The 27649-nt window shown below is 35.4% G+C and overlaps 1 protein-coding gene across 1 annotated transcript in view; it reads left to right on the top strand.

Annotated features, from left to right (window-relative positions):
* Positions 1–20847, top strand: part of Stt3B (catalytic subunit 3B of the oligosaccharyltransferase complex) — a 35714-nt gene extending 14867 nt beyond the window's left edge. Inside the window, exons 3-15 of the mRNA XM_069825834.1 lie at positions 629–806; positions 1419–1484; positions 2852–3050; positions 6137–6308; positions 7256–7434; positions 9438–9649; positions 12275–12462; positions 14047–14218; positions 14302–14475; positions 18319–18432; positions 18507–18631; positions 20366–20453; positions 20538–20847. Of these exons, the coding sequence (XP_069681935.1) occupies positions 629–806; positions 1419–1484; positions 2852–3050; positions 6137–6308; positions 7256–7434; positions 9438–9649; positions 12275–12462; positions 14047–14218; positions 14302–14475; positions 18319–18432; positions 18507–18631; positions 20366–20453; positions 20538–20621 (1951 nt within the window). The 3' untranslated portion in view covers positions 20622–20847. The remainder of the gene's footprint in view (positions 1–628; positions 807–1418; positions 1485–2851; positions 3051–6136; positions 6309–7255; positions 7435–9437; positions 9650–12274; positions 12463–14046; positions 14219–14301; positions 14476–18318; positions 18433–18506; positions 18632–20365; positions 20454–20537) is intronic.
* Positions 20848–27649: the final 6802 nt, after the last annotated feature.

The raw sequence follows: 27649 nt of genomic DNA, 5'->3' as shown, positions 1-27649 counted from the left end.
CTAAGTTCGAAAAGTCTTACAAGGATTTTATCTTGTGACATTTAACAGGCGAACTTTTATAAAGTTAACAGTTTTAACTGCAGAGTCGAAAACTGTTTCGAAATCACTTGGTATGGTCTTAGCAGCCAATGCCTCCTTGTAAATAAAGCAGTGTATCTATATTACATCTGGTGCCAGCTTCAGAATAGTGAATAGTTAAAATATGTGCATGACACTGAAATTCTTTCAGTTTCAATTTGAAAAAAAAAAACTTAGTGATTTTCAATGATTGGGCATTCAATTTAACCACTTATCTTTTTTGTTTTTGAGTAGAAGCCTACAGAATCTTACTTTCTTTCCTTTATTAAATCAGATCCACTTAATTGAAGGAAATGATGGTTCCTCACCTAAGAGCTGCAACATATTTTATTTCAGTAAATATAATAAAATATTTTCAGACAAAAGTTATAAGACTTCATAAAATAGCATTTCATTAATACAAACTTCAGTAAAATTAACTATTGAATTACTGTGTTACAGTGTAAATTGGAACTGAATAAGCATGTGTGTTTTTTATTGCACAATTTATTTTCTTTTTAAAAGTAAATTGAAAATTCTTCAGTACTAAGTACGAATTAACTTGTTTCAGTGGGCTAACTGCAATTTCTACGTACCTCTTAACAAAAGAACTATGGTCACCAGGTGCAGGTCTGTTTGCTGCATGTTTTATTGCTATTGTACCTGGCTATATCAGTCGCTCAGTGGCAGGGAGTTATGACAATGAAGGCATTGCCATCTTTGCATTGCAGTTTACTTATTATCTCTGGGTGAGTATTCGTAGGGTTTAAAACATTCGACTTTTTACTCTTATTATTTGCAGTGCAAATCAGAGATTCTCGAATTTATTACTTAAAAAAATTCTTTCCACAATTTTTCCTCTTTCCCCCATTGGTTTGATAGTTCAATTCACAATGTTGAAAATTTAATTTCCTTAAATCCTTGTAGTACCGATAACTAAAAAAGTAATTTATAATTATCATCATCATCAAACAAAGCATAAGTAGCCAGGGTCTCGTCTGTGTCTTAAAATGTATAATCATCATCATCATCATCATCATCATAAGCCTAATGATTTGTTCTGATCTCATGAGATATACTATCACATTTAAATGTACTGCCTATCATTTCATCAGTGTACCAGGGTCCTTTTTTTTCCTGGGTCTGTACTTCAGGAACTGTTTTGAAAATGCATGCAAGTTAAAGAAAAGTAATTATCTCCTATGCTTGAATAGTCAACATCATATGATAGTAGATATGTTGTGATGGCAGGTCTTTGTAATACACGTCACATTATTACATACTACAGAGATCAGTGGCAAGTGTTTCTTGGATTAGAAATTCCATTATTATTTTAATGAAAATGTTTGTATCTTTTGTAGGTGAAAGCAGTCAAAACAGGATCTATCTTCTGGTCCTGTATGACAGCACTCTCATACTTCTATATGGTAAGTTTCAGGGAAAATTAAAAATCTATCAGAAGCAATTCATCTTCAGAATACTCTTTCAAATACTATCTCAGATTCAACAATAAAATTGTAAATAATTGATTAAATGGCGATCTTACTCGTGTTAATTGTGTAAGCATGTGCGGCTTACAGCTGTTTTGGTGCTTCTTCACACCATCCTCAGAGCCTACTAGATCTCGGCATCATCTCGAACTTCACTGCCTGTTGTGTGGATGCCAACATGGAATAAAATTGTATCTTGATAGGCTTTACTTTAAAAATGTAGTAAGATAGACCAAGGTTATAGTATTTATAAATCTAAATAAATTATATACAAGCTTGTGTCTTTCAGTCATCTTTAATGGTCTAGTGATTACTATGCTAACCATTGGATTTGAGGCTTGCTAGTTCAGATCCAGCGAAGAGCAATGGATTTTAAAGACTGATAAAATTCTTTGCATGGCTTCCTCTGGAAGGGAAGTAAAGCTGTGGGCCCCATGTTGTAGATTTACAATATGTAAAAGAATTCTGTCAATAATGGGGCTTAAGGCAAAATTGATTGTGCGTATGTGTGTAGACAAATATTGTTGATGATTAGCAGTAGATGTGTATTCTGAGCATTACTTATAAGAACATTGCCCTTCCTTTCTTTTTCTCTCCTCTCTCCTCCCTTTCCAGAAATTTAATTATGCTAACAGAATTTGGTAAAATTCGTCTTTGGTGTCAATAAGTATGGCGGCTGACAAACCACTTTGGAGCTTTTTTCCCCTGGATCAATAATAAAATACCAAAGTAGCCAACTCAGTTGTGGTATTGGTCAAGAGAAAAAGCATGCCAAAGTGGTTCACCAGCCACCATAATATTGTTCGTACTAAAGGCGAATTTTAACGAAATTGTATGTTATGAACATATACACAGAGATTCGTTTATTTTGCAAGTGCAGGACCTTTCCTTAACTTTCTGTTATTCACCCCAACTCTGCAAGCGTGACTCATAGATATCACTAGCGCCAAGAAGCATTGACCACTGAGTTCATCAGAGACTATCCAGAGTGCACCACAGACAGTGAGCCTACATTGCACTCCTGATGAATAATGATGATGATGTTGGAGAATTGTTGGGATGTTACAAGTGTACCGGAATACCCAGAGAAAACCCCTGTGTAGCCTGAAGTATGGTCTTGCCCAGATACAAGTTATAAATTTAGGGTTGATCGACCAGGAATTGAACCCAGGCCTCCCTTGTTTATAAGTCCTGCATGCTAGCACTGAGCCACCACTGGCGGTTAGATTCGATGTATTATTGGACATTTTGTTTGTTTCCAAGAAAGTTGCAATTAATTGATTATGTCTCGTATGTGCTTTCAGGTGTCAGCATGGGGTGGATATGTATTCATCATCAATCTCATACCACTTCATGTTTTCACTTTGCTGGTGATGGGACGCTACTCAAATCGCTTGTTCACCAGTTACACTACATTTTATATATTAGGGCTTCTTCTCAGTATGCAGATTCCATTTGTTGGCTTTCAACCCATCCGCACAAGTGAACATATGGCAGCATCAGGTAATACAGAAAATTTTATAATGATTTCAGTAATCCCTTCTCTTCTTCCAACAGGAACTCTTGCAATTAACTTTTACAATTACTAAAATTGTTTTTCTATTCATATGTTGTATTTGAACATAGTGTAGCATTTTTTAGTTTGCAACTACACTATATTTTAGATTTTTACAGTGAATGTCTAGTATGAACAATTTATTTCTGTATTTTTCTTTATTAGATAATGTAACTAATTTTTAACAGAGTGATTGGATATGTAATCATCTTTGAAAATACCATAGAATTGTTCATTTCGTCTGTAGTTACTGGAGTTACTTTGGCACAAATTTTGTCCGCGTGCATGCATGTGTCTGAGGAGTTTGTTTCGTCTTCAGTTGCAGAAAGTAGATTGCAACAAATAATATGTAGATAATAGCCTTAGACATATTCATTTTGTTTTTAGTTGCTGGTGTTAGTTTGGAACAAGATATATACAGGTTGTAACTAAAATACTTGCACAAATTTCAGAAGTGAGTTCTCCAACTAAACAATAAGGAAAGGTCATTTAAACATATATAAATTTGTGAGTTACAATCGAAAGATTATATTGAATGCTTACATTTCGAGGTACAGTCAAACAACTTGTTGACTTATTCTGATGTTATCAGTAAGACAACTCTCTATGTGCTGATAATGTATTAGAGGGGTGCAAATTATAAACTGTCGAGAGCAAATGCTACCTTTGCCTAATTACATAACATTTGGAAATCAAAGAATATCTTCTTAAAAACAAAACTAAAAATCGTATTTGAGACCAGAAAGTGAAGCAAGAAATAAATAATAAGTTACAAACAGATGTCTTTGGAAAGTCCTATCAGCTGCCATAATATAATTTCAACCACTTCACACTACATCTTAGAAACCATTCACAACAATACTGGGGTCTTTGAAAAGGGTGCAAAAGTCCACAATCGATGTGTCCCTGCATCTGTTAAAGCAGGTGGGAGACACTTTGAGCAGTGTTGTGAATTGTGAATATATAAAAAATTTAATTGAAAAATTATTACATTGGCATTGTGCCATTGTAAATGTATTGCGTCAGTTTGAAGCAAGGTCCGTGGACAGTCAGTCATTGTCACTCTCAGAGGTCCCTTCAGAACAGCCTTTAAAGAGAAAGTGAAGGCGCTGTAAATCTGTGATGTCACCATGACCTCTGTATTTTTGTCATTGAATGTAATCTTTAAGTTATGACAACTCTCTTGTTGAGATGTAAAGAACTCACCCCAATTTTGTACAAATATTTTAGTTACATTATGTTTATAGAATAGCCTCAGAGATGTTCATTTCGTTTCTAATTGCTGTAGTTAGTTTGTAAGAAATAATATATAGAGAATAACCTCAGATGTCCATTTCATCTTCAATATCTGCAGTTAATTTCGTAAACATAATATATCGTCCCTCCTCTGGCAAACTAGCAAAAGTGAAAAATTAGCGACCCTGTACTTAAGGTCTATATTATACTATTAAATAGTACAATATAGACCTTAAGTGCAGGGTCGCTTATTTGTCACTTCCGCTAGTTTGCCAGAGGAGGGACAATATGTTGTCAGCAAACAGCTGGATACATTAAGGAGATAGATACACATAATATACAGAAAATAATCTCTTATATTTTCATTTTTTATTTAGCAGTGAAAATTGGCTTAGAACAAATAATGTAGAGGGAATAATCTATTAAATGTTTATTTCTTCTTTAGTATGGAACAAATAGATACAGAATAACTTGAGAGATGTTCATTTCGTCTTCAGTTGTTGAAGTTATTATAGCATTGCCTTATAGATGTTCATTTCGTCTCTGTTACTGGAAGTAGTCTGAAAAACATGGTGTGCTTTTTGTGATGTGTAAAATTACCCTGTTATGTGTCATGAATGATATAAGGAATGGAATTAAAGCAACCGACTTGTGACATTTGAAGATAATACAATCTATAGAAGAGAGAACAGCAGCATCTTATTGGCCATAAAGAGAGTGGAAGGGATGTGGCCATGAATAGTCTATTGTTTTAATTCCATTATAGTTTAGGATAGTGAAGCAAGTAACTTAAGAACTTAACTCTTTATCATTATTATTTTAATCAATACCTATGTTATATTCTCTACATTCCCTAAATGAATGTCCACAATCACCTTCTTACAGATACCATTCTGTTTTGATATTCACAGCCACTTCTAAATTTATAAAACATTTTGGTAACAGCCGCAGTTTAAAGAAGTTTACTCCATTCTTTTTCATATAGCCACTTCACAGTTTAACAAAAGCCTCAAGTAACAGTTGCAATCGAAAAGTCGACACATACAGTAGGGAATTCTGTGCCTGAATAATTTTGGTTCCTGGTGGTGTGTTATGCCAAAAGCACTCTCTTGAATCTATTACTGACTGAACCGTAAAAGAAAGTCTTATTTTTTCGGTACTGTTTTGATCAAAGAAAATTATAAAGAAATTAGTTATTTTGGAAAACTCATTACATATTTGGGTTTCTTGTGTCAGAAAACTTAGAAAAGTTAAAGCCCTTACATTTCGTGTAATTATTTCTCATATAATTCAATAGTTGAGAAGTGCTACACGTAGGGAAAGAGATATATGGAAATAATTCTTGCTTTGGTTTTATTAAAGATGCTGAAAATGTTATATTTGTGTTGAAATATCGAAATTCATATTCCACAGTATGACAGGACTTTCTCTACTTTATATAATGAAAAAGTAACAATGAAGACTGGATAGAATTTTTGTATATTAAAATATTTATAACAGCACTTGCCATAGATATTAGAATAGTTACCTATTCAGCCTGTGATCTTTCCACTTCTGACAAAAACATACAAGAGATAAATAAGTGTATTCAGTTTCCTCTTCTGAACCTGAGTATTTTTTTTCATTAATGCTCTTTAATTACAGCAAGAATTTGGAAAAAAATGTTCGATATGTTTTAATATTGTAATCTGATCCCACAGCATGTGCATTTACTCCCTGCAGTTCATTATCCTCTCTCACTCCTTATAACTTGTATACTGCAGTTTCAAATTTGTCAATATTTTATTTCTTGTAACAGGCGTGTTTGCACTTCTCATTGCAATGGGTGTGTTGAAGTACCTCCAGTCTGTGCTCTCAAAAGCAGAGTTCAAATACTTCTTCATGGTCTCAGCCCTGTTAGCTCCAGTGTTGGTATTTCTTACTGTTGTTGGTCTCACGTATGCAGGAATCATAGCCCCATGGAGTGGCAGGTAATTTAAAATATAATTGAATTTCATAAAAACAACAAAATAATTCTTATACAACTGTACCCCTCCAGAAATAATACAAGGCTCTCTCTTGTTTTCGAAATCTGCAAAGAACATATCAAATTTATATTTAGACTTGAAGGTAAGAATTGGCATTATTCGTTTTAACAATTTGTTAATGATGACATATAAAGTCATACATATAGGTATTTACATATCAAATATTAAAAAAGAAACATGAAACTTATTTTCTAAAAGGAAATAATTAGTTTTTATACATCATGTATTTATAAATTTATATCGAGATCTATTTCAATGAGTTATGTTAGATATTAAGATAATCCTTTATTTAAGGAGCCTTTAAATTACGAGAGGAATTCGCATTTAATAAGGGAATAATATTTAGAGGATGGAGTGGTAGAATGAAAATGGATGAAATTCACCTTCGACTACTATACACACTGCAAATTTGTAAAATTTTTGAGGTGTTGAAATTCCAACAGAATAGCTCCTCTGAACCTTGATCTATAATGTAAGCAGCAACATTTTTCTCTGACTTCATTTGTTTTTTGTCTCTACTTTCAATGGGTAATTTCTTCCTTATTTAGAACCTAGTCTAAATGTATTGTCACTTACAATTTATGGGTAGATGTTGTTAGAACTGCTCTATTGGGATCACATTTTGTTACTGCCTGATTGTCTAACAGCATGTGTTCCTGTATCTGTCACTTGGAGATATATTCTTCAGGGCTGACTGGCACATCTCTGAGGGTTGTTGTCATCGTCCTCATCATCGTCATCACTGTCACCACCATAGTAACTGACAGCACCGCCACAACCATCATCATAGCCACTATCATCTCCACCAACACCATCATCAATATAGATATTTTTTGTTTATAAATGTTACACATGTCTTGAATTGAAAGTTGAATATGCTTATATTACAGGTTCTACTCTTTATGGGACACTGGCTATGCTAAAATCCATATACCAATCATTGCATCTGTATCGGAGCACCAGCCTACAACTTGGTTCTCCTTTTTCTTTGATCTTCATATTCTAGTCACTACATTCCCAGTGGGCCTATGGTACTGTATAAAGAGCATCACAGATGAACGAGTATTTGGTAAGTTTAAGGATGTGACTGAATTGTATAGAAGGAATTTTAAAATAAAGTTTATCTGAATGATTTGACTGGAGGCATAAGTGGATGTATAAATGTGTCACGAATCTTCATGATCTTTCTGGTCCTCTGAATATATATTATTAAATACAGTTCAGAGAAGATGCTGTACTTGATGTTCTCTGTATAGAAGAAATTATACATTATATAAAAGTAAATACATCTTTTATGCAACCATATCATAATGTAACTAATACATACCTAATTGTAGAACTGAAAGTAGCAATATCTAGCAGCACTGGAATAAAACAATTGAAGATTAGTGCTGCAAAGTAACTTTGCGACACTACTTTCTTTATCTTCTATATCGTCGAGTTCCATCTTGATAAGTTCATCTCTGCTACAAAAGCCAGCCATGCCCATTATTACACCAACCTTTATAGCTAAATATTCTGCATCAGGAGCTACCACCAACAATTTACTTACCTCCTCTCTTGTGAAAACGCTCGATTTTTTTGCTGCATATCCAACTGATTTTATTTTCAAGAAGGCAATCGAACTTCCAAACTTTGATATATCAACACTATGACTCAGATATAACGAAGACTTTAACATGGAATAAATACTAGACCATAATGTTGAAGATTTTATTACCTTCGATTTCTCCAGAAAATACGGCAATATCACATTCTCAATAATTTCTCTCTCTCTTTTTTTTTTTTTTTTGCACCAAGCTGTGAATAAATCACGTTCTCGTTCGTAACGTTTTTTATATTTCTCAGGCAGCAAATCATTCCTTATACAAGTCATTGCTTCAACCACCTCGGATGGAATTCCTCCAAAATCATCAATTTCGTCAAATTCCATTATAATTTTCAGTTAATCTTCATATCATCGACCTTCTAAATGTTTTAATAAGATCAACAATAACTAACAATGCACTAACACATACTACAAACATATGAACAACTACTAATCGATTAGATATTTCTAGTTCTCGTTATTCTTAACTTTCCAAATTAAAATAAATTATAATAAATAAAAAGCTACTTACATTACGATATGGTTGTATAAAAAATAGTATGTAACATACGTCTTGAGAGGCTCATTGCGATTCTCGGTAAACATAGTTGCAACCAATCACACTCGGATGCTTATTGAGTGCCTTTCAACACTTATATTACAATATACTATCATTTAATGTTGCTTAAAATAAAAATAGATCTGAAAAGTGATAACATACTTTTAAGACAAAAATACCAGTACTGAGAGTATTTCTCACTAAAGTGTATCGTTTTTATTTCCCTACATAAATTTAGACTTAAATGGAATGCTTTCTTTCTGTCTTAAAATTAATGTCGTCGCTGGCAGAGGTCTGCCAAGTTTTCTTTTCCATTGATGCCTATATTGTATTCCACAGCCATTGCATAATTATCTAAGTGAAAAGTGCTTTTGATTTACTCCTGTGTTAGTCATCAATTTTCAATTTTCCACCATTTGCGCCATTGCGAAATTTTGTCCTATTGATGCATAACTTAATAAACTATAGTTGTGCTCTCAAATACGACTCTGAATTCCTTAGATTTTGCGACCACTGTTAGCCTGTTTATTGTCTTTCTTTATCATTTCAACCTTTGACTTTAATTAACAACTACAATCTTTCCATTTTGGCTGTTGGAATATAATTTTGCATTTTTAGAGTCAATCTGAATCCCTCTTTAATAAGCTACCATTGCTTCCTCTCACATTAAACAAAATTCGTTTAGTGTATGATAACCCAAATCTTTGATAAGTTCTTGTGACTAATGCCGAGGTTCCAGTCTGAGCAGTACTGTAGCTCTTTTCTGCAGAATTTGTTAAATAAAACTTTTTTTTCTCTTGTCTGTAAAATCTGAAAACAGAAAGTGATGACAATACAAATTAATATATTTTGATGTGTGTACAAACTATTCGAACACAGATGTAGATTGCAAGGGACGTACCTTAAAGTAAGCTTGTTTTCACAGTGGTGCTGTATGCATTGAGTGCTGTATATTTTGCGGGTGTGATGGTGCGTTTGATGTTGACATTGACGCCAGTGGTATGTGTGCTGAGTGGAGTTGCATTCTCGCGATTATTGGAACTGTACTTAAAGGAAGAAGAGAATCCACAGGCCACAGACAGTGACAGTGAGGATGAAGGAAGTGGAGAAAGAAACAGTCGCAACATGTATGATAAGGTGGGCAATTTTGAAGTGTAATTGAAAAAGGTTGAATATAAAACATAACACATGAATATTTAATGTTACATGTATGGGGAACATGGGTAAGTATCTTTTTTCTGAATTTGTTATGTACCTATTTTCCTGATAATTTCCTATTTATGAGTTATTAAAACTTCCTGTTTCCATTCAATCGAAATTTCATACATCTGAGAGCTATACAAGGCCTGTCTAAAATGTATCCGACCTTAAATTTTCCCGCGCAAAGTAGTGATTCTAAGGCGGCGCCACTGTGCATGGTGGAAGGAGGAACCATAATGCGCATGCTTGAATTTTTTCACCGCATTCGCTTGTGCCAGTCACTGGCTGGTGGTCGCCAAGTAAGGTGCTGTTCTAAGTGTTTGTCGGATTTAGTTTTCTCGCAAGATGACTGAACGAATTGAGCAAAGATACTGCATCAAATTTTGTCAAAAGCTTGGTGATTCTCAAAGTCAAACAATTCGTAAGATTCAGCAGGTGTTTGGGAAAGATGCGATGGGTGTAACACAAATTAAGGAGTGGTTCAACCGATTCAAAGATGGCCGCACATCAGCGGAGAGTGAGCAGCATTGTGGCAGGCCCCAAACTGCTCGGAGTGCAGCTGTTGTTGAGAGGTGCGAAATTTGGTGATGGCAGATTGCCGAAGAGGTTGGAGTGAGTAAAGATTCTGTACATGCAATTCTGCATGATGATTTTAACATGAACCGAGTGGCTGCGAAATTCGTGCCCAAGTTGTTGTCCCCGGAACAAAAAGACCTCCGTCGTGATGTTGCACAGGACCTTCTGGACACCGCCAACACTGATCCTGGGTTTCTGAACACCGTGATAACTGGAGATGAGTCATGGGTGTACGGGTACGACCCAGAAACAAAAAGACAGTCGTCGCAATGGAAGCATCCCGAGTCTCCAAGGCCGAAGAAAGCGCGGCAGGTGCAAAGCAAAATGAAGGTGATGCTGACTGTTTTCTTTGATGTCCGTGGAATTGTGCATCACGAATACGCACCGGAAGGACAAACGGTGACAAAGGAGTACTATCACGATGTTCTCCGGCGACTCCGTGATGCAGTTCGGCGCAAAAGACCAGACATGTGGATGGCGAACAACTGGCACTTGCATCACGACAACGCCCCCACACATTCATCCCAATTGATCCACACTTTCTTGGCCAAACATGGAATTACAGCCGTTCGCCAACCTCCCTACTCTCCAGACCTGGCTCCTTGCGACTTCTGGTTGTTTCCAAAATTGAAGACACCACTGAAAGGATCCCATTTTGAGAGTAGAGAAGAGATAATGCGGAACACGACGACGGAGCTGAACACCATTCCAAAAGAAGACTTCCAGAGGTGTTTCCGGCAGTGGAAGGATCGGTGGGCTAAGTGTGTGCAAGCACAAGGGGCCTAATTTGAAGGGGATTAGGGTCCCAACCCTGTCAGGTATTTGAAATATTTTTTCTGGCTAAAGGTCGGATACTTTTTAGACAGGCCTAGTATATTTCTTTTAGTAACAGTTTTATTTCTTAACTGTTACCACTGAAATATTGTATAGCATAGCAATGAAATAAGTTATTTTTCCTGAGTAAGACAGAAGAAAAATCATATTAGTATTAAACTTCTTCAGATACAGCATAATGAAAATTAATACATAAATAAAATTTTTATAAACACACAAACCGCACAAAACTTATCCCTCTACAGCCTCCAGGAAATTTTCCCAAGCTATATTGGGAATCCGGAAGACTGATGGCCTAGAATCCAGTAGTCTACCATTAGACAACAACAACAACTTTTATAAACATTAGCAGTAAAATAGAATTCAAACATTCTGTATAGTTACAGATCAGTAACACCATTTTGAATAGTATTCTGTACACTGTAGAAGATAACTACATCATTGCAATGGCAAAAGTTGTTTAAATTCTTTTAGACAAAATGTGTATTTGTGTTGTCTCCTGATATTCCTGTAAAATTTCCATGAAATTTAAAGTTAGTATTTTAAATGGTGTCTCTAACGTACAGTTAATAGATTTAAGTTTCTCATCAAAAAGTCTCTTAATATCTTTGTTTTTGACACCTTTATCTATTTGGTAGTACCAAACAATTACCAGTTTGTATACTGAAGTAATGAGATGAATGAGTCATTGAAAGCGTGCTTGTTTCATTTCACTTATAACCTATTACAGTGATAATAAAGCAATAACAGGAGTGATAGTGGTATTAGTCTTAGTCTGAAAACAGTTAAATTCCCATTAAAATAGCTATTTAGTAAAACTGATAGTAAATTGAAGTGTGCAAAGGAAATTAAGCTTTTTGTGCTGATAATTGTCTTGCCATTTGTATAATACCTTTAATAAATACAAAATGATTGATTGCTTTTGACCGTGAAGCATATAGTATATTAATGGATTTGTTTCTTTTATTTCATTCAGTCATCTGGTTCTCATTGCATTACCGTAAATTATGTCTCGTGATTTTGTTTTCTGTCAATCATTTTCTCCTACAGTAGAATTATAAACAAAATCATTTGATTATGAAAAATTCTTGTTTTTTAATTGCTGAATATTAGTGTGTAAAATGAAATGTATATTATGATTGTGACTTTCAGGCTGGAAAGCTACGCAAAATGAAACATGAACAACAAAAGGAATCAGATGGCTTAGGAGTGAACATTCGAAGTATTGTAATTGTTGCTGTTCTGATGATGCTAATGATGTTTGCTGTACATTGCACATGGGTAACAAGCAATGCATATTCCAGCCCAAGTATTGTTCTGGCTTCATATAGTCATGATGGGTAAGAATTTATGTATGGATATCCGTCTAGCCCTGTGTGTGTTGTGAATGCTCTTGCTTGTATCCATCTCTCTGACCCTGCTCTCTATTCCTTGCTTTCTCCCCCCCCCCCCCCTCTCTCATATATAGCGAGGTTCAAGTAAGATTATTTCCTAACAAGCAAATATGGCCAACTTTTCATTGTTGCCAAAGTAGATAAAATCACAGCGCTACTTGAAGTAATAATACTGATTATTTATTTATGATTAATTACCTCTGATTGAGGTTCTGGCTGATACGTACATCTATTATCAGGCAGTAGGCCTATATCTCATTTGTTGATATGTGTCAAAGAAAGAACAATTCGCGGGTGCTCATGTAAAGGGGGTTAAGTCAGATTGTAAGGTATGTAAACTTCTCTCCTTTGGTACTGAACAAAACCTCTTTGTCACAAAATACGGAGAACTATAACTGCATCATGGATGGAAGAATGATTTAACCCCTTTAACCCAAGAAAAAATTAATTGTGGAGAGTTGAAATCTATACTTATCCCTGTTTAGCGAAATCATACTTAACCCCCTTTACACGAGCACCTGCGAATTGTTTGTATGCATCTGAAGTCTGATTAGTGTAATGTAAATGATGTATGCAATAGAGGGAGAAAGGAACTAGTCAACTTAACATGTTATCTCCTGGCTTAGTTGCTTCATGAGTGATGCCTTATTGGTGTTACTTATGAGGTTCAAATCTGTCTCCAGACAGTTGACTAAACAATAATTAATTGATCTAATATTAAAATATACACCATATTTTGTCTGGCAACATAAAATACATTGGTTTGACTAAACAGTTTACAATTCATGAGTCCTAATCTAAAAATTTATAACATTTGCTAGTAACTTTCATTTCGTGAACATTGACACAGCTTCTTCAAAGGCAAACAATGCTGTCAACATAACAGAAAGTAACTAACAGTTGTAGTATTTGTCAGTACCGAAATTGGACACCTTATTACAGAAGCTTATCTGAACCATTTTAAATTATCAAGAGTCACCATTATGTAAAAAATGTTTAACAGAAGAAGAAACAATAGAACACATCCTACTTCAATGTAATAACTCCAACCATAAACTGCAGGAAAGAATGAAAAACTATTCGTTACATGAAATTCTCACCAATCCACAGGTCTGGAAAATAGCATATTTCATTTACAGTGGACATTGCGTAATCAGCTTATAGCTGTACAAACGTATTAAGAAGTAAGTAAATTCGAAACAAAGTTGGCAAAAGGAAATTCAACCTGACACCTAGAAAATCACTATAATTCACTAGCATGTATAGTATGGTTAGGTTTCACCCTTACGGCACAGTCTACTATATACAGTCACGAAGCTTGAGTTTTGAGGGTGCTAGAAACAATAGACTGTGACGGAACTATTTTGCATTGCCTGTAATGAGGCGATATTAGTGATCCTAGTGGTGAGCAACTACCTAATGTTTGCATATTTACTACGTATTGAGCTTCGCGACTGTATATACTAGACTGTGCTTACGGTATAAAGTAAGAAGACCCAGACTATAATTATATCTAATTTTTTCTTTTAGATCTCGACAGATTCTGGATGATTTTCGGGAAGCTTACTATTGGCTGTCACAAAATACAGACAATGATGCACGTGTGATGAGCTGGTGGGATTATGGCTATCAGATAGCAGGCATGGCAAACCGGACAACGTTAGTGGATAACAACACGTGGAACAACAGTCATATTGCTCTGGTAAGAAATGTATTTCATTTTCGCGATTCATATATGAAGATACAAATTTATATAATTACGTACTGTTGAATTTTTGTTTCCAGGTGGGCAAAGCCATGTCTTCCAATGAGAGTGAGGCATATAAAATAATGGTATCTCTTGATGTGGACTATGTGCTGGTAATATTTGGTGGGGTAATTGGATATTCTGGAGATGATATAAATAAGTTCTTGTGGATGGTCCGGATAGCAGAAGGAGAACATCCAAAGGATATTAGGGTATGTGCTGAAGTTCTAATATATTTGGTGGGAAGCATTTACTGGTTTTTAGTTTTTGAACTGACAGTTAGAGGAAAGTTCATGCTGGATGGGTAGTGAGTAGTGTTGGTGCATATATAACGCAATAATTCCCTGTGGTTCTTCATGTCTTCTAACAGCAAAATTTACCTTACTAAAGCACGTGAGTAGTAAATTGCTTTGTGTAACAGTGATTAGTTCGTGTGTTGTTAAATTATTATCACTGTTACCATTAATGATTACTTAGTTCTTTCATATTGTTCTTATTTAAATATATAGTAAAAGGGTTAAGGTGCTGAACAAACTTTGAAATCTCATGCCTCTCAGTAGCACTAAGGCTAGACACACACAAGATGTGACAAACCAGCTGGAAACGAAACATTTTTTTCGGAATATATACTGTGTTTATTTCACGTGCTAATTTTAACACATGAAAGAAATACATTATATTTCCGAAGTGATACAGTGTTAAAAGTTGTGTGATCAAGATGTATAGAAACATTTTTATCACAAACTGCCACAGTTGCAGTATTAATACATGCTATTATAGGCCAAACGAACATAGAGCATGATACTTGTCTTAAATTGTATCAAACAGTTTGAGACAAAACAATGGAACTGCTTGCAATTTCATCTCGTAATACAGTAACTTGCAACACAATGCTCTGCACATGTGTGAGTTCAGCCAGCTGTGCAGTCAGAGTACGCATGTGATTCTCCCTTATTTATAGTACTTACGCATATTTTTTCATATCATTACCGGTATTTGTTTGACTGCAAGAATGGAGTTTGATGCAGATAGTTTTATTACAGGCAAAACCTGCATTCTACAGTTATTAGGGTGTGATTTTTTGGTATTAACGAAATACAGGAAATGTTTGGAAACTTAATTGTATCTGTATCTGCAAAAAAAAAAAAACACATCTCACGAAGTCAAATGATTTCACCGAAATAACCTCATAATAACGAAATTAATACTTAAAAACTTCTTTTCCCATGAAATACTCGCGAAAAGAAAGGTAATCCTTTCAAATAAAATACAAAATTGAATTCGGTTGTGTTCTAAAGTTTTGCATCAGCTATAAACAACTAACCTACAACGTCTTTGCAGAGACTGAAAAGTTTGCATACTAGTTCTAATTTACAAGCTCTTTATATCAGACAAGAATCACAACAGTTTTGCTTCAGCATTCCTTTGAGTGTTTTATTGTTTTCTGTTGTAAACATTGATCGTGAGAGAAGATTTTGGACATTTCTTCTTCTTCTTCTTCTTCTTCTTCTGGCATTATAGCTCTGGGTGAGCTTTAGCCTGCTTCACAATGCTCCTCCAGTTCCCTCGGTCTGATGCAGCGTTCCTCCATCCTCTAACGTATTTTGGACATATAAAGATATTTTATCTGATCGATGAGTTCATTTATCATGTTCATATGTTGAAACTATTCTCAGCCTTTATATTCAAGAACAGGATAGTTAAGTGCTGTAAACTGGTGTAAAATTTGCTGCTTGAACTCAGATTGAACTCGCCCCGGTTTGTGGAGTGGTCAGGGTACTTTTCAATACTTTTTCTAAATATGTGTAAACTGATATTAAGAAATGATTGGAAGTAGGCCTACTCTTCAAGAAACATTTTTATTTATGTAATTTAATTTAACTGCTGCCAAGAAGTCAAAAGAAGGATAGCAATGGCGATGCAAGCTTTTAGTAGAAAAATGAACATCTTCTGCAGACCTTTGGAAAATGAACTAAGGAAGAGATGAGCGAAGTGCCTTGTATCAAGTGTGACACTGTATGGGGCAGGAATATGGACATTATGACAAAGTAAAGAGAAATGATTAGAAGTATTTGGAATGTGAAAATGGAGAAGAATGAAGTGTGTGGAATTGATAGACAGAACAAGAAATAAAGGTTTGCTAGGAAGAGTAGGTGAAGAAAGAATGAAGCTGAAACTGATCAGAAAGAGAAAAAGGAATTGGCTGGGTTACTGGCTAAGAAGAAACTGCCTACTGAAGGATGCACTGGAAGGAATGGTGAATAGGAGAAAAGTTCAGGGCAGAAGAAAATATTAGATGGTAGACAATATTAGATATATGGATAGTAATGCGAAGACTAAGAGAAAGGCAAAAAGTAGAGAAGATTGGATAATGCTGGGTTTGCAGTGAAAGACCTAAACCATGAATGAATGAAATTATTGGAAGTATCAGGACATTTGTAACAAAATTAGTAGCTGGATTTGTACATGTTGTTGTACATAATATTAATTTTTTATGCTGCATCCTAACTGATATTTTCACGAAATATTAACCCAGATTTTAATATTTCCACGAAATATTCACTGAAATTATGGTTTAATAATCATCGAAATAGAGGTAAAAAAATAATCACCACAAAATCACGTCCCTAACAATTATACTTTAAAGGAGCACTGCAATAAGGAATTAATTGAGAAGTTGTGGAATGAATAAATGGAATTAAACTTGCACGGAAATAATCAGCAGCCTTTCTGTGCTACAAACACTCTTCCTCTAGTTCGTATTCTATATTCTTATCTTGTCTATTAGTCTTGATAAATAATTGATACTGTTTATACTTAATCTTGTGAAAATGAAAAACTTTTGCTTGTCCTCACTCAGTTCTTTTAAGAGCAGCATAATGTTCTCCTCTTATTGATTTGATGAGTCTAGCAACTATGGATAGGTTTTTTCTCCTCTAGATGCAAACAATGATACGAGAATAGTGCAATCACTTCTCCATCCGCCATTTTTACAGAGACTACACTATTAGATATCGTAAGACAGTTTGCAATTGTTTCTTTTCATTGCAGACATTTTTGTTTTATTTGGAACAAACTGTTTTGTGTACAACAGGCTTGTTGCATTCAGGATATACCTAGCCTAAGAGGTAATAGAGCCTGACTGACAGCGACAACTTATTGCTTCTGGTTTTGCCATTTCAAGAACTGAGAACAAGTATAGCTTATTATCTTTCTACATTTTTCTTTTGACTAACAACTGACCATGACTGTCTAACTGCTCATTTAGGCCTACGTATATTTTATCACCGCAGTGTACTCTTTGTAAGGATCCAAACTCTGTAATGAATAAAAACCATCTAACGAGGTGCACAGCAATTAAGAAGAGAGAAGCTGATAATATCAACTCAACTTACAACGTACTTCTGGGACACTCACAAGAAAATGGAGTAAATTCAACTCTTGAGCATTGGCAAGCATATCATCTTCCTGCATTTAATAGACAGTGAAAGATGGTTTATGTTACATATTCATTTAAAGTTAAATGTGTTGATTGTGTCTAATTGGCAAAGAGCAATTTCTCCAGAGAACAAGACAAAAGCTTGTTTTGTAATTGTCGGATTTCTGAATTAAGTTTTTTGTGTTAATGTTTAATGAAGTTTTATTATGATAAAAAGTTACATTGCATGACATTCTCCTTAAGATGCCCATGAAGGACCAAGACCAGTCAGCCAACTGCTGGCCTTACGTCCACATGCCTCAGCAGAAGTGAATGATCATCCAACCAGTACAGGGGTAATGTATGTTCAGCATTAGAATTCCCCCAGCTGCTACATCTGGTTCACAAACCGGATTTGACTACGTAGCATAACTCCCCAAATTCATCATATTGCTGGGTGGACAGCTTTATAAAATAAATATCACTTCAAATTATGTGATATGGAAAGACCTGGCCATGGATGGGTAGAACAGAGTGGAGACATTTTATGAAATCGACATGGAGTTGACATGCATATTTACATGTAAATTTAATTTTTATTAAATTGTCTCAAATTGTTGTACTTTTACTTTTATAGGAAAGTGACTATTTCACAGACAGAGGTGAATTTCGAGTGGATGCCGAGGGAACGCCTACTCTCTTGAACAGTCTAATGTACAAACTGAGTTATTACAAGTTTGGTGAATTCAAGGTTAGTATAATATTACAAAGCATATGTCTCGTTGTATTTTTTTATTGGGTTACTTAATTTACTTTTGATTGCAGCTTGATTACAGGAGTCCAGCAGGTTTTGATCGGACACGTAATGTTATTATTGGAAATAAGAATTTTGAGTTAACATATCTGGAGGAGGCCTATACCACAGAACACTGGCTCGTTCGGATATATAAGTGAGTTCAATGAACATGTAATTACATTGTTTATGTTATATGAAGTACATTTTCTGGTACTTCAGTAAATTGTCATTTTGCTAACTCCAAAGTCCACCTTTCCAGATCACATGGGCTTTTGTAATACATAGGTTGGATAAAAAGTAATGGCAACAGTTCGATATTTCTGACATGGCTTTATTCACAGGGGTACAACATTTACGTACCTTCTATATAGTCGCCCCCCCTTATTTATTACCTTTTGCCAAATGTTTGGAAGGCGTCGTACACCATCAGCGCGTCCTTCTTTGTTGATGTTCCGTATTGACTGCCCTAAAGCACAGATAAGTTCACCTCTGGTATTGTACTGGATCCCTCGCAGTGGTTCTTTCACTTTGGTGAAAAGATCGTAATCGCATGGATCATATCGGGTGAGTACAGTGGATGTTCCAGTAGTCCGCATTTTCCGTCTGCCTTGGAGGTACAGTGTGGTGCAGTATTACCCCATCAATGTCATACGTCACAATGAACATCTCCTTCACAGCACTTTGTGTAGGGCGCACTTTCTTTGGACGAGGAGAACTGGGATGCTTCCATTCATTTGATTGGCGTTTCAAGTTTGGTTCATACGAGCGAGTCCAGGTTTCGTCCATAGCGACGATTCGTCTAAGAAAGTAGTCACCTTCCCTTTGGTACCAGTGCAACAAGGCCTTCCCGGAACGCTTTAACCCATCGTGCAACTGTGCGATATGGCAACGCTGCATCGCCACATGCTTCACACAGTCCCTGAAAACATTCTTGTGCACTATGACCTCGTGCCATTTCAATTTTGATCCAGGAACGTTGCTCTAGTTTTGTAAACGTGGTCTTAGGGCGCTCGCACTATCCCTATGAAAGTGAACGTTCTACACACTGCAGTAGATTGATGGAGTACTGTCGCCGCTGGCTGCACTAACTCATCTAACAGTCCTTGTTCATGTCCACACAGCTGGCAGCTCTCGAACGCACCATCGTCATGTGACAGTAGTGTTGCCATTACTTTTTATCCAACCTATGTAGTATACAAATTCTCAGCTTCCCATTCGCCTTTTGTTCAAATTTATATTAATTTTCAATTATAATTTATTAATTTATTTTTATCTAATGACAGATACTAGACTTCGTGTTGTTCACCCAAGTGACCTCCTTGGCCATTGTAGCATTACCCTTAGTGTACCATGGGAAGCAATGTACATAGAATCACACGATGATTATTAATGGTATAATGGTGGAATGTGAGTAGGGTAAATGAGAGTATGCTGTGAAAACCTACTGCCAGGCATTGTCCTTGTTCACTACAAATTCCAATTGGACCACCTTGATTCGAACCAGGTTACCAGCATTGAAAGCAGACACTTTTGCTATTTGGCTAATAGTGTATCATAAAATTAGAATAAAATGAAATTACATATATTTAACAGACAAGAATTTAATCATCTGTTTTATTATTCTGATATAGTGATAGCAGCTACATACAAAAAACTGATATTGATTGTTGAACAGTCCATAAGAAGGGATCTCTTTTTCAGACTACTGATGAAATATTAAGTTCATTTTGGAAGTGAACTATTATTTTAATCATGTGTACTTCTAGATTATTGTTAGGCTACATAACATTTTTTCAATTTTAAGATACGTGTGGAATATACATCATTTGCTTATTAACTGTAACTTCAAATCTTAATTAGAACTCTCTTATCCTGTCTTATAATGCAGAGTCAAGAAGCCAGATGAATTCAACCGTCCACGAATACCAGTTTCAGAACGTAAAATAAAGCGTAGCAAGATCTTCGTATCAAAGAAGGTATGGTACTTACATGACTGTCTGTTTTTATCTAGAGCTGAAAGAAAGTTGATTCCAAGTTAACATCAACATAATTTGTTGCAGACCAATAAACGTAAGAAGGGAACAATCAAGAACAAACCTACTGTTGTGAAAGGTAAGAAGCTGAGCTCCAGTCAGACATCCTAGTAAGAAGACACTTGATGGCTGCCTTCACAGTGTGCCTAGCAACATGATGAGATGTCACTGTGATGTGTGTGACAGGCCTCTAGCACTGCTCAGTAGACAGAGGGGAACGTAACATGTGTTGCATTTAAATATGTTTCTGCATCCCAACTCTCTGGGGGAAGTGAACAGCAATCTTTATTTTTTAGAACTTAATGTATTTTGTAAAAAAACAGGCTCCTCTAGTTGACTTCTCAATGTCTTACTTGTGTAGAATAAAGCAGTCACTACACCGTGCGTCCTAAAGTGAGGAGATGCAGTGTTCTATTTTTTTTTATTTTTTTTTTTTTTTTTTTGTTTTTGTGTGCAAGTGGTCTGGTAAAGTTAAAAGGGATTCCATTTCATGTACACTAATATTGTTGTAGATCCTGTTTGTTGTTTTAATGTCTTGTTGAACTTTGCAATACACATTTCAGACATAGTAGACTCGACAGTAATCATTTCTGTGTATTTTTCATGACCACTGTCAAGATATAAAAAAAACTGAATTGAAGAAAGAAACTATAAGCTATTTAAAACCTTGTAAAATATCCCTCTATACACTGTCTCGTTTCCTTTATACAAAGTATGGTTGCAAAGAATTTATAAATAAAATTTAAGTTATGCTCAATGGTACATTTTGGTCCACTGTGGCATCAAAATCCATGGAAGATGGATTCTGTGTGAGAGAGAGAGAGAGAGAGAAAGACTGATTAATCTTCATTATATTTGTGACGTGGACTGTTTCTAGCAGGAATATGTAACTGTATATCATAGGTATGCCTCCAAAATTCGCTATGTGTTTTAAAAAGATTTTGTGCGAGATCGTGCGTATTTGCTTGCTTTCCGCACAAAACCAATACACGGTAAGTGTGAAATACCACATTCAGTATTCCCAACGTAACACACATAACAATTTCCCTATTCTTACCACTTAAGCGTCATATTCATTTTACTGCTTTAGGCTTTTAACATATTATTTTTAAAGACGTTCAATATAGTAATAATTATAAATTGGAAACTTACCACTGCAATTTCACCTAAATTGCACTGTTAATTATTGTTTTTAAATATTTGCAAAAATTAAGTAAACTCTACAACACCACAAAAGTTACTGCATTTGTAATGCCAGTAACATTAAGGAAGCCGTGAAAAAATCAACAAGATTCCAGACTCATCATAGACTGGGGGAAAAAAAAGACAGACGTATATCACAGTTGGTAGAGCAGCTGGCTACGGACTGGAAGGTCTGGGGTTCGATTCCAGGTGGTGACAGGATTTTTTCTCGTTGCCAAACTTTCAGAATGGCCCCGAGGTTCACTCAGCCTTCTATAAAATTGAGTACCGGGTCTTTCCCGGGGGTAAAAGGCGGTTAGAGCGTGGTGCTGACCACACCACCTCATTCTAGTGCTGAGGTCATGGAAAGCATGGGGCTCTACCTCCATGCCCCCCCCAAGTGCCTTCATGGCATGTTACGGGGATACCTTTACCTATATCACAGCCTGCTGCAGTATAGTAAACACAGAAAACATTTTATAGGAACAATGTTGAAGATAGATATATTTGTTTTCCAAAGTTGCCATCATTGAACAGAAACCAAGATGGAGATTTCATTGCAACTAATTAGAAATTCCTCTTTCAGGTATGTAATAAACGATCTTCGCACAAAATAATGTACGATACACAAGCGGTTTGTTTGTTTTCATGTTCTCGGAAATTAAAAAAGCTCAACTACGTTTCACATACATACCACTCTTGTAACGCATATTACTATTGCAGGGGAAAGAAAAAAAACATCGTCACTTTTAATTCCCTTGATTTTGAAAGCTACTTCCGCTATAATTTCAGTCATTACAAGAAAAATGATGAAATTACACCGAAAGGGAATTAATTACAATCCTTTTTCCTCATGCAAAATCTTTTTAAAAACATATAGCAGATTTTGGAGGCGCAGTGACAATGTGTAAAAAAATGTTTGCACGTCCAAACCTGTTGAATCTGAGGACCACAATTTTCTGTTAGATTTGGCTTTTGACATTCCAGATTTGAACAATTTTCTTTTTCTTTTCTTGTAACGAGATCATTATAGCCTATGTCATGCCATCTTCATATCCTCCGTGATTTGTAATATTATTGAGTCATCTGGCAGATGGTTGCATTTCACTGCTTTCAATTGTGATTATCACAGCTTCTCTCTTAGAATGTCATATTTTCAATGTTCCTCTTCTGTTTTATATAGTGCTACATATTTCATTAGTCATAATTTGATGTTTCTAGATGGGAATTTATTTAAGAATATGTATTACATTGGATCTTCTTTTTGCTCTTTTTTTTTCTCCCATTTTAAATGAGTCCTTTTGTCTTTCTTTTTATTTCTCTTGCTATAACATTTTTATATTGTTTCAAGTATTTTATATTGTGTTACAAAGAATCATGTCATATTTTATTTCCTTATGTATTTTGCTTTCTTTTTGCTTTTTTGACGTTCAGTTCTTATCTCAGTCTTGAAAATGTACATTGCAATATGTGCAGAACCATAATAGTAGACTGTGATTCTTCATTAAGTCACTTCTCTTGTGTTTACACCTACATAGTCTCTGTGTAACCTTCGACTCAATGATTCCAAAGGGATAGTTTTTACCATCATCAGGACAATCAAGATAAGGATTGTCCTTACAACTCAACAGTTTTTAACAGCAACACACAGAACATGTGAGCACACTTGTAGAGTCAAGGCAAGGCAAGTAACTGCAAGTTAAGGGCTCTGCCATTTACATAAAAAAATCAATTTCACTTATAAAAAATGCATTTACTTACCAAATATAATCTTGGAGCAACATGAAATACACAAAACATGCAAAAGAATACTTTTGAAAACCTGGGAATATTAGCTGTCTAAGTATGATTTAAGACTCATGATGTTCATCATACAAAATTTTCGGGTTTTTATACCATGTCACAGATGTATAAATTTAATGTGCAGTATTTTGGATCCAGATATCGACTCCAGCATCAGAAAGGCAAGGAAAAGGAAACTTACTGATAGGTGGGATGCTTCTATATCTATGATATGGTGCAAAATCTAAAAAATGTTTGCTTCAATAATGATCTTAACATCATTCTCAACAAAATTGAATTTCAGTACATTTCAAATCACAAAGGTTTTCTTTACCTTGTGTGCAAGTGATCTAAACATGACCATTATTGGAAAATATCCCAGGACTAAGAAAATCTTTAGTGCAGCAGTGGTGTATTCTCAGAAGAGTGCTGCAAGTAGGTACACCACTAACATACAGCGGTGATTCTGTGACTTCGTTACAAATATTAGGGATGATAGACGAAATCACTGTGAACAACTTTCATGTAGAAACTCATGTCCGAAAATGTTTCGTATGTGTGCTGATTAGTCTAACATTCCAGAATAAAAACCCAAAATGTTTGTTATTTCATTATAAACATTAATTAATGCATATTTTACATACCGTATTCACTTGAATATCACAATTAAAACACTGATACTCATTACAGAAATTGTTCAAACTGTCTTCTATCAGCCTCAATACAGGCAGTACAATGTCGTCAAAGCAATTTATCTAGCACATACAGGTATATGGATTGTGGGTATGAAGGCAGTAGTGGTCCAACATACAATTCTTAAAGGAGAAACAAATAATTAACCTTTTTAACGTGCTGTAATTCAGCATATTGTCATACAAGTTTAAAATTGATAGAGTACAACGAAATTCTGAAATGCATTTTACATTGTGATTTAATTAACAGTGTAAATTTTGCTTAGGATAATAGCTGATAAAAATACCTATTTCCAGTTACAGCATGCCATGTTAGAGACACTACGACTATCCTTTTCTTTTTTGTTATGCACAAGAAGTGTTAAATTTTGGCAATGTTTGTGACAAAACTTGGGGGCACTTAGGACTGGCATCCCTACTGCCATTAATGCCGACTGTATAGACGGGAGCTTTAATTTCCACAATCTGGGCCTCCTTAGTCTATGATAGTGATGACTTGTTACAAACTTTTGAGGATGATGGAGAATATTATGAACAACTTTCAATGGATTGGATCTAGAGTACTCTATAAAAGACATATTTGGCTCTATCACAGAACACCAAATAAACAGGGATCTATTTCTAATCTTGAGCATATACAAATAACATAAAACTAAAGCCCAGTTTCCACAGTATGTGTTTGTTAGATCACGTGCAGGTAATAATGGCTGATGAAAAAAAGAGGCTTTGGCACAAATCGGAGTCACGTGATTATCATGATCTAGTCATGGCCATCTTAACAATCGCCTAATATAAATACATGTTCAGAGTTGTAAAAAAACAAAGGAATTTCTATATTAAACTCATGTTAAACGTGCATTTACATATAAACTTGTTCATTGTTGGCCATGTTATGACTAAGAATGTGACGGCGTGCCGTAGCCTGTCTTTCTTGTTAGCTGTGCAGGAAATGCTGATGCTACTGAATGTAGGCTTGTTTGCTAGAAATCCTGCCCACTGCAGACTGTTATGCTGGATTTCCAGATTAGGGTTCTTGCTATTTTCAGAGTTTGCATGTTGGAACAGTGTTATCAGTTAATTCTTTTCCAACTATATGTCCCCCCCCCCCCCCCTGTATTCCATAATTTCTAAGAATACAGCAATTAAATATAGAACTTCAGCTGTTTTTACTCTTCTGATTTAAGTACTTTGTTAGAACATTGTTAATGCAGGACTTTGGTTGTTTTCCACTTATGGTTTTGTTTCTTATTCATCATGAGTTATTGGCAACAGATGAAGCAGCAAATTATATTACAACTTGAACTAGAGAGAGTCAGCTGCATATGGAAGGTAACAGCGAAACAAATGAGTCTGTAGCTTAGACAGCATAGCTCCAAGCTTAAGGTTAAGCTCCCTCCTTTACAATTGGCAAGTTAATGGCAGTAGGAGTGTCAATCCTACGTGCCTTCCGCCTTTACCCCCAAGGAAATGCCTCTGGTACTCATTGCTGTTAGAAGCTGAGTAAACCCCAGTGCCGTAGTGCAGCCAGAAGGATTAGAACAATGGAAGAATCCATGACCCGATCGGGATCGAACCCGCGACCTTCCGGCTTTTAGCGAGATATATATATATATATATAAAAATAAAAGATAGGATATGACATTAGCGCTACGATCGGAAAAACGAATATGACATCGTGGGAGGCCTGTTGCTATGATACGTAATAGTGGCTGAGTTGCCAATGTTACAGTTCCCATATGGTGAATGCTCAGTAGATTTCGTGGTAGTGCCATTGGTTGTGCACGCAATGTCGTCTATTAATACGTTTTGTGTTTGCTTCTCTGTCGATTTTGTTTTGCATTGGTTTTATTCTTTCCTGTCAATGTTTTAACGTCAGTTGGAAGCTCGCATCATGGTCGCCCATTTTGGCAACATAACTTTGCAGTTCTAAGCAGCATGGCAGATTAGCTGTCGTGTCCCAGCCAGCTTCCTGGTCCCAGCTTTAGAAAAGAAAAATCAGGGTCAGGACGCTGTGACCATAGACAAATAAATAGACTACTGTGCTGTGACTACGAACCGAACGAATAAGATTGCTAAACAGCGTTGCCAACTCAATTTTCGGACACGCTATAAAACAACAGCAGTCGCAAAATTCATATTCAATATTCCTGATCACAATATAACATGTGATCAAATGTAAAAAAAAAATATATATATATATATTGTGCTAAACTAGCGCTGAGGCAGTTCCCTTTGTACTCCGCCTATATACTTTGCGTATACGAATTTGTGACAGGTTAAGCTTGGTTTGTTTAGGCTATGATCTAGGGTTTAGGCCCAGATCACATATATGATCTAGGGTAGGCTTTTGTTATGTCTCGCATACGGTATACAATCAACTGCATCTCCACAAAAAAAAAAAAAAAAAAAAAAAAAACCTCAACATTCAATTATTTGACTCAAGAAAACAGTAGTATAATCACGGTCTACTATATACAGTCACGAAGCTTGAGTTTTGAGGGTGCTAGAAACAATAGACTGACGGTACTATTTCGCATTGTGTGTATTGAAGCGATATTAGCGATCCTAGTGGATAGGGAAGACCAGGTAACTTGATACCCTAAGGGTGAAACCTAACCATTTTTCCCCCATTACTACAAATGCTAGTGGATTATGGTGATTTTCTAGTTTGAAGGTTGAATTTTCTTTTGCCAACTTCGTTTCGAATTTCGATACTGACAAATACTATAAATGGTAGTGATTTTGTAACCGGTATGTTGGCAGCTGAGGCAAATATCGACAATATTTGCCGGTACTGGAGTTCCATGAAATTAAAATTGTACTAGATTTCTCAGCCGGTTACTGGAAGATAGTGAAATTCGAACTTATTAATAATTAATTAATATTAGTATTAATATTAATACATTATAGTTATGTTATGTGTTGCGTTGTGGTTATAATTCAAGAATAGTCAGATAAGTACGAATGAATATAATATACTTGGGCGTGATAATGCACGTGGGTAATGGATAGAAATATTATTTCAAATTTTAATGAATTTCTTTCGTGTTTAGATTTTTATTACTATGTCAAAAAAATGAAATAGTGTTGCAGTGACTCCTCCAAGGAAGAAAATGTGTGGCATTCAGAGTACGCTTCAGAAATCTGTAGTTCACGTGTATAATGAGTTGAAGAAAGAAGGTAATGAAGAAGGAATTATGCTAACGGAGACAGCAATTACAACCAGAATAGGACAATTATTAGGAGTAAGTATTCTTAAGCATACATTTCAAAGTGGTATTCAGTTTTAGGAGTTTGCACTAATAATTTCATGATTGTGGTCAAACAAAACAAATTTTTAGGTTAGGCCTAATGTTTAATCAAGTCAGTGATTTTCATATTGCCAAACTAAATACATTTAAGATACTGTAATACTGCAGTAGGTGATAGCTTAAATACATTTACAAATTAGACGAACAAGTAATCAAACAGCACGAAAGTAAA

Source organism: Periplaneta americana, chromosome 5 (assembly GCF_040183065.1).
Source record: "Periplaneta americana isolate PAMFEO1 chromosome 5, P.americana_PAMFEO1_priV1, whole genome shotgun sequence".
Lineage (NCBI taxonomy): Eukaryota > Metazoa > Arthropoda > Insecta > Blattodea > Blattidae > Periplaneta > Periplaneta americana.
This window is presented reverse-complemented; position numbering and strand designations above follow the sequence as displayed.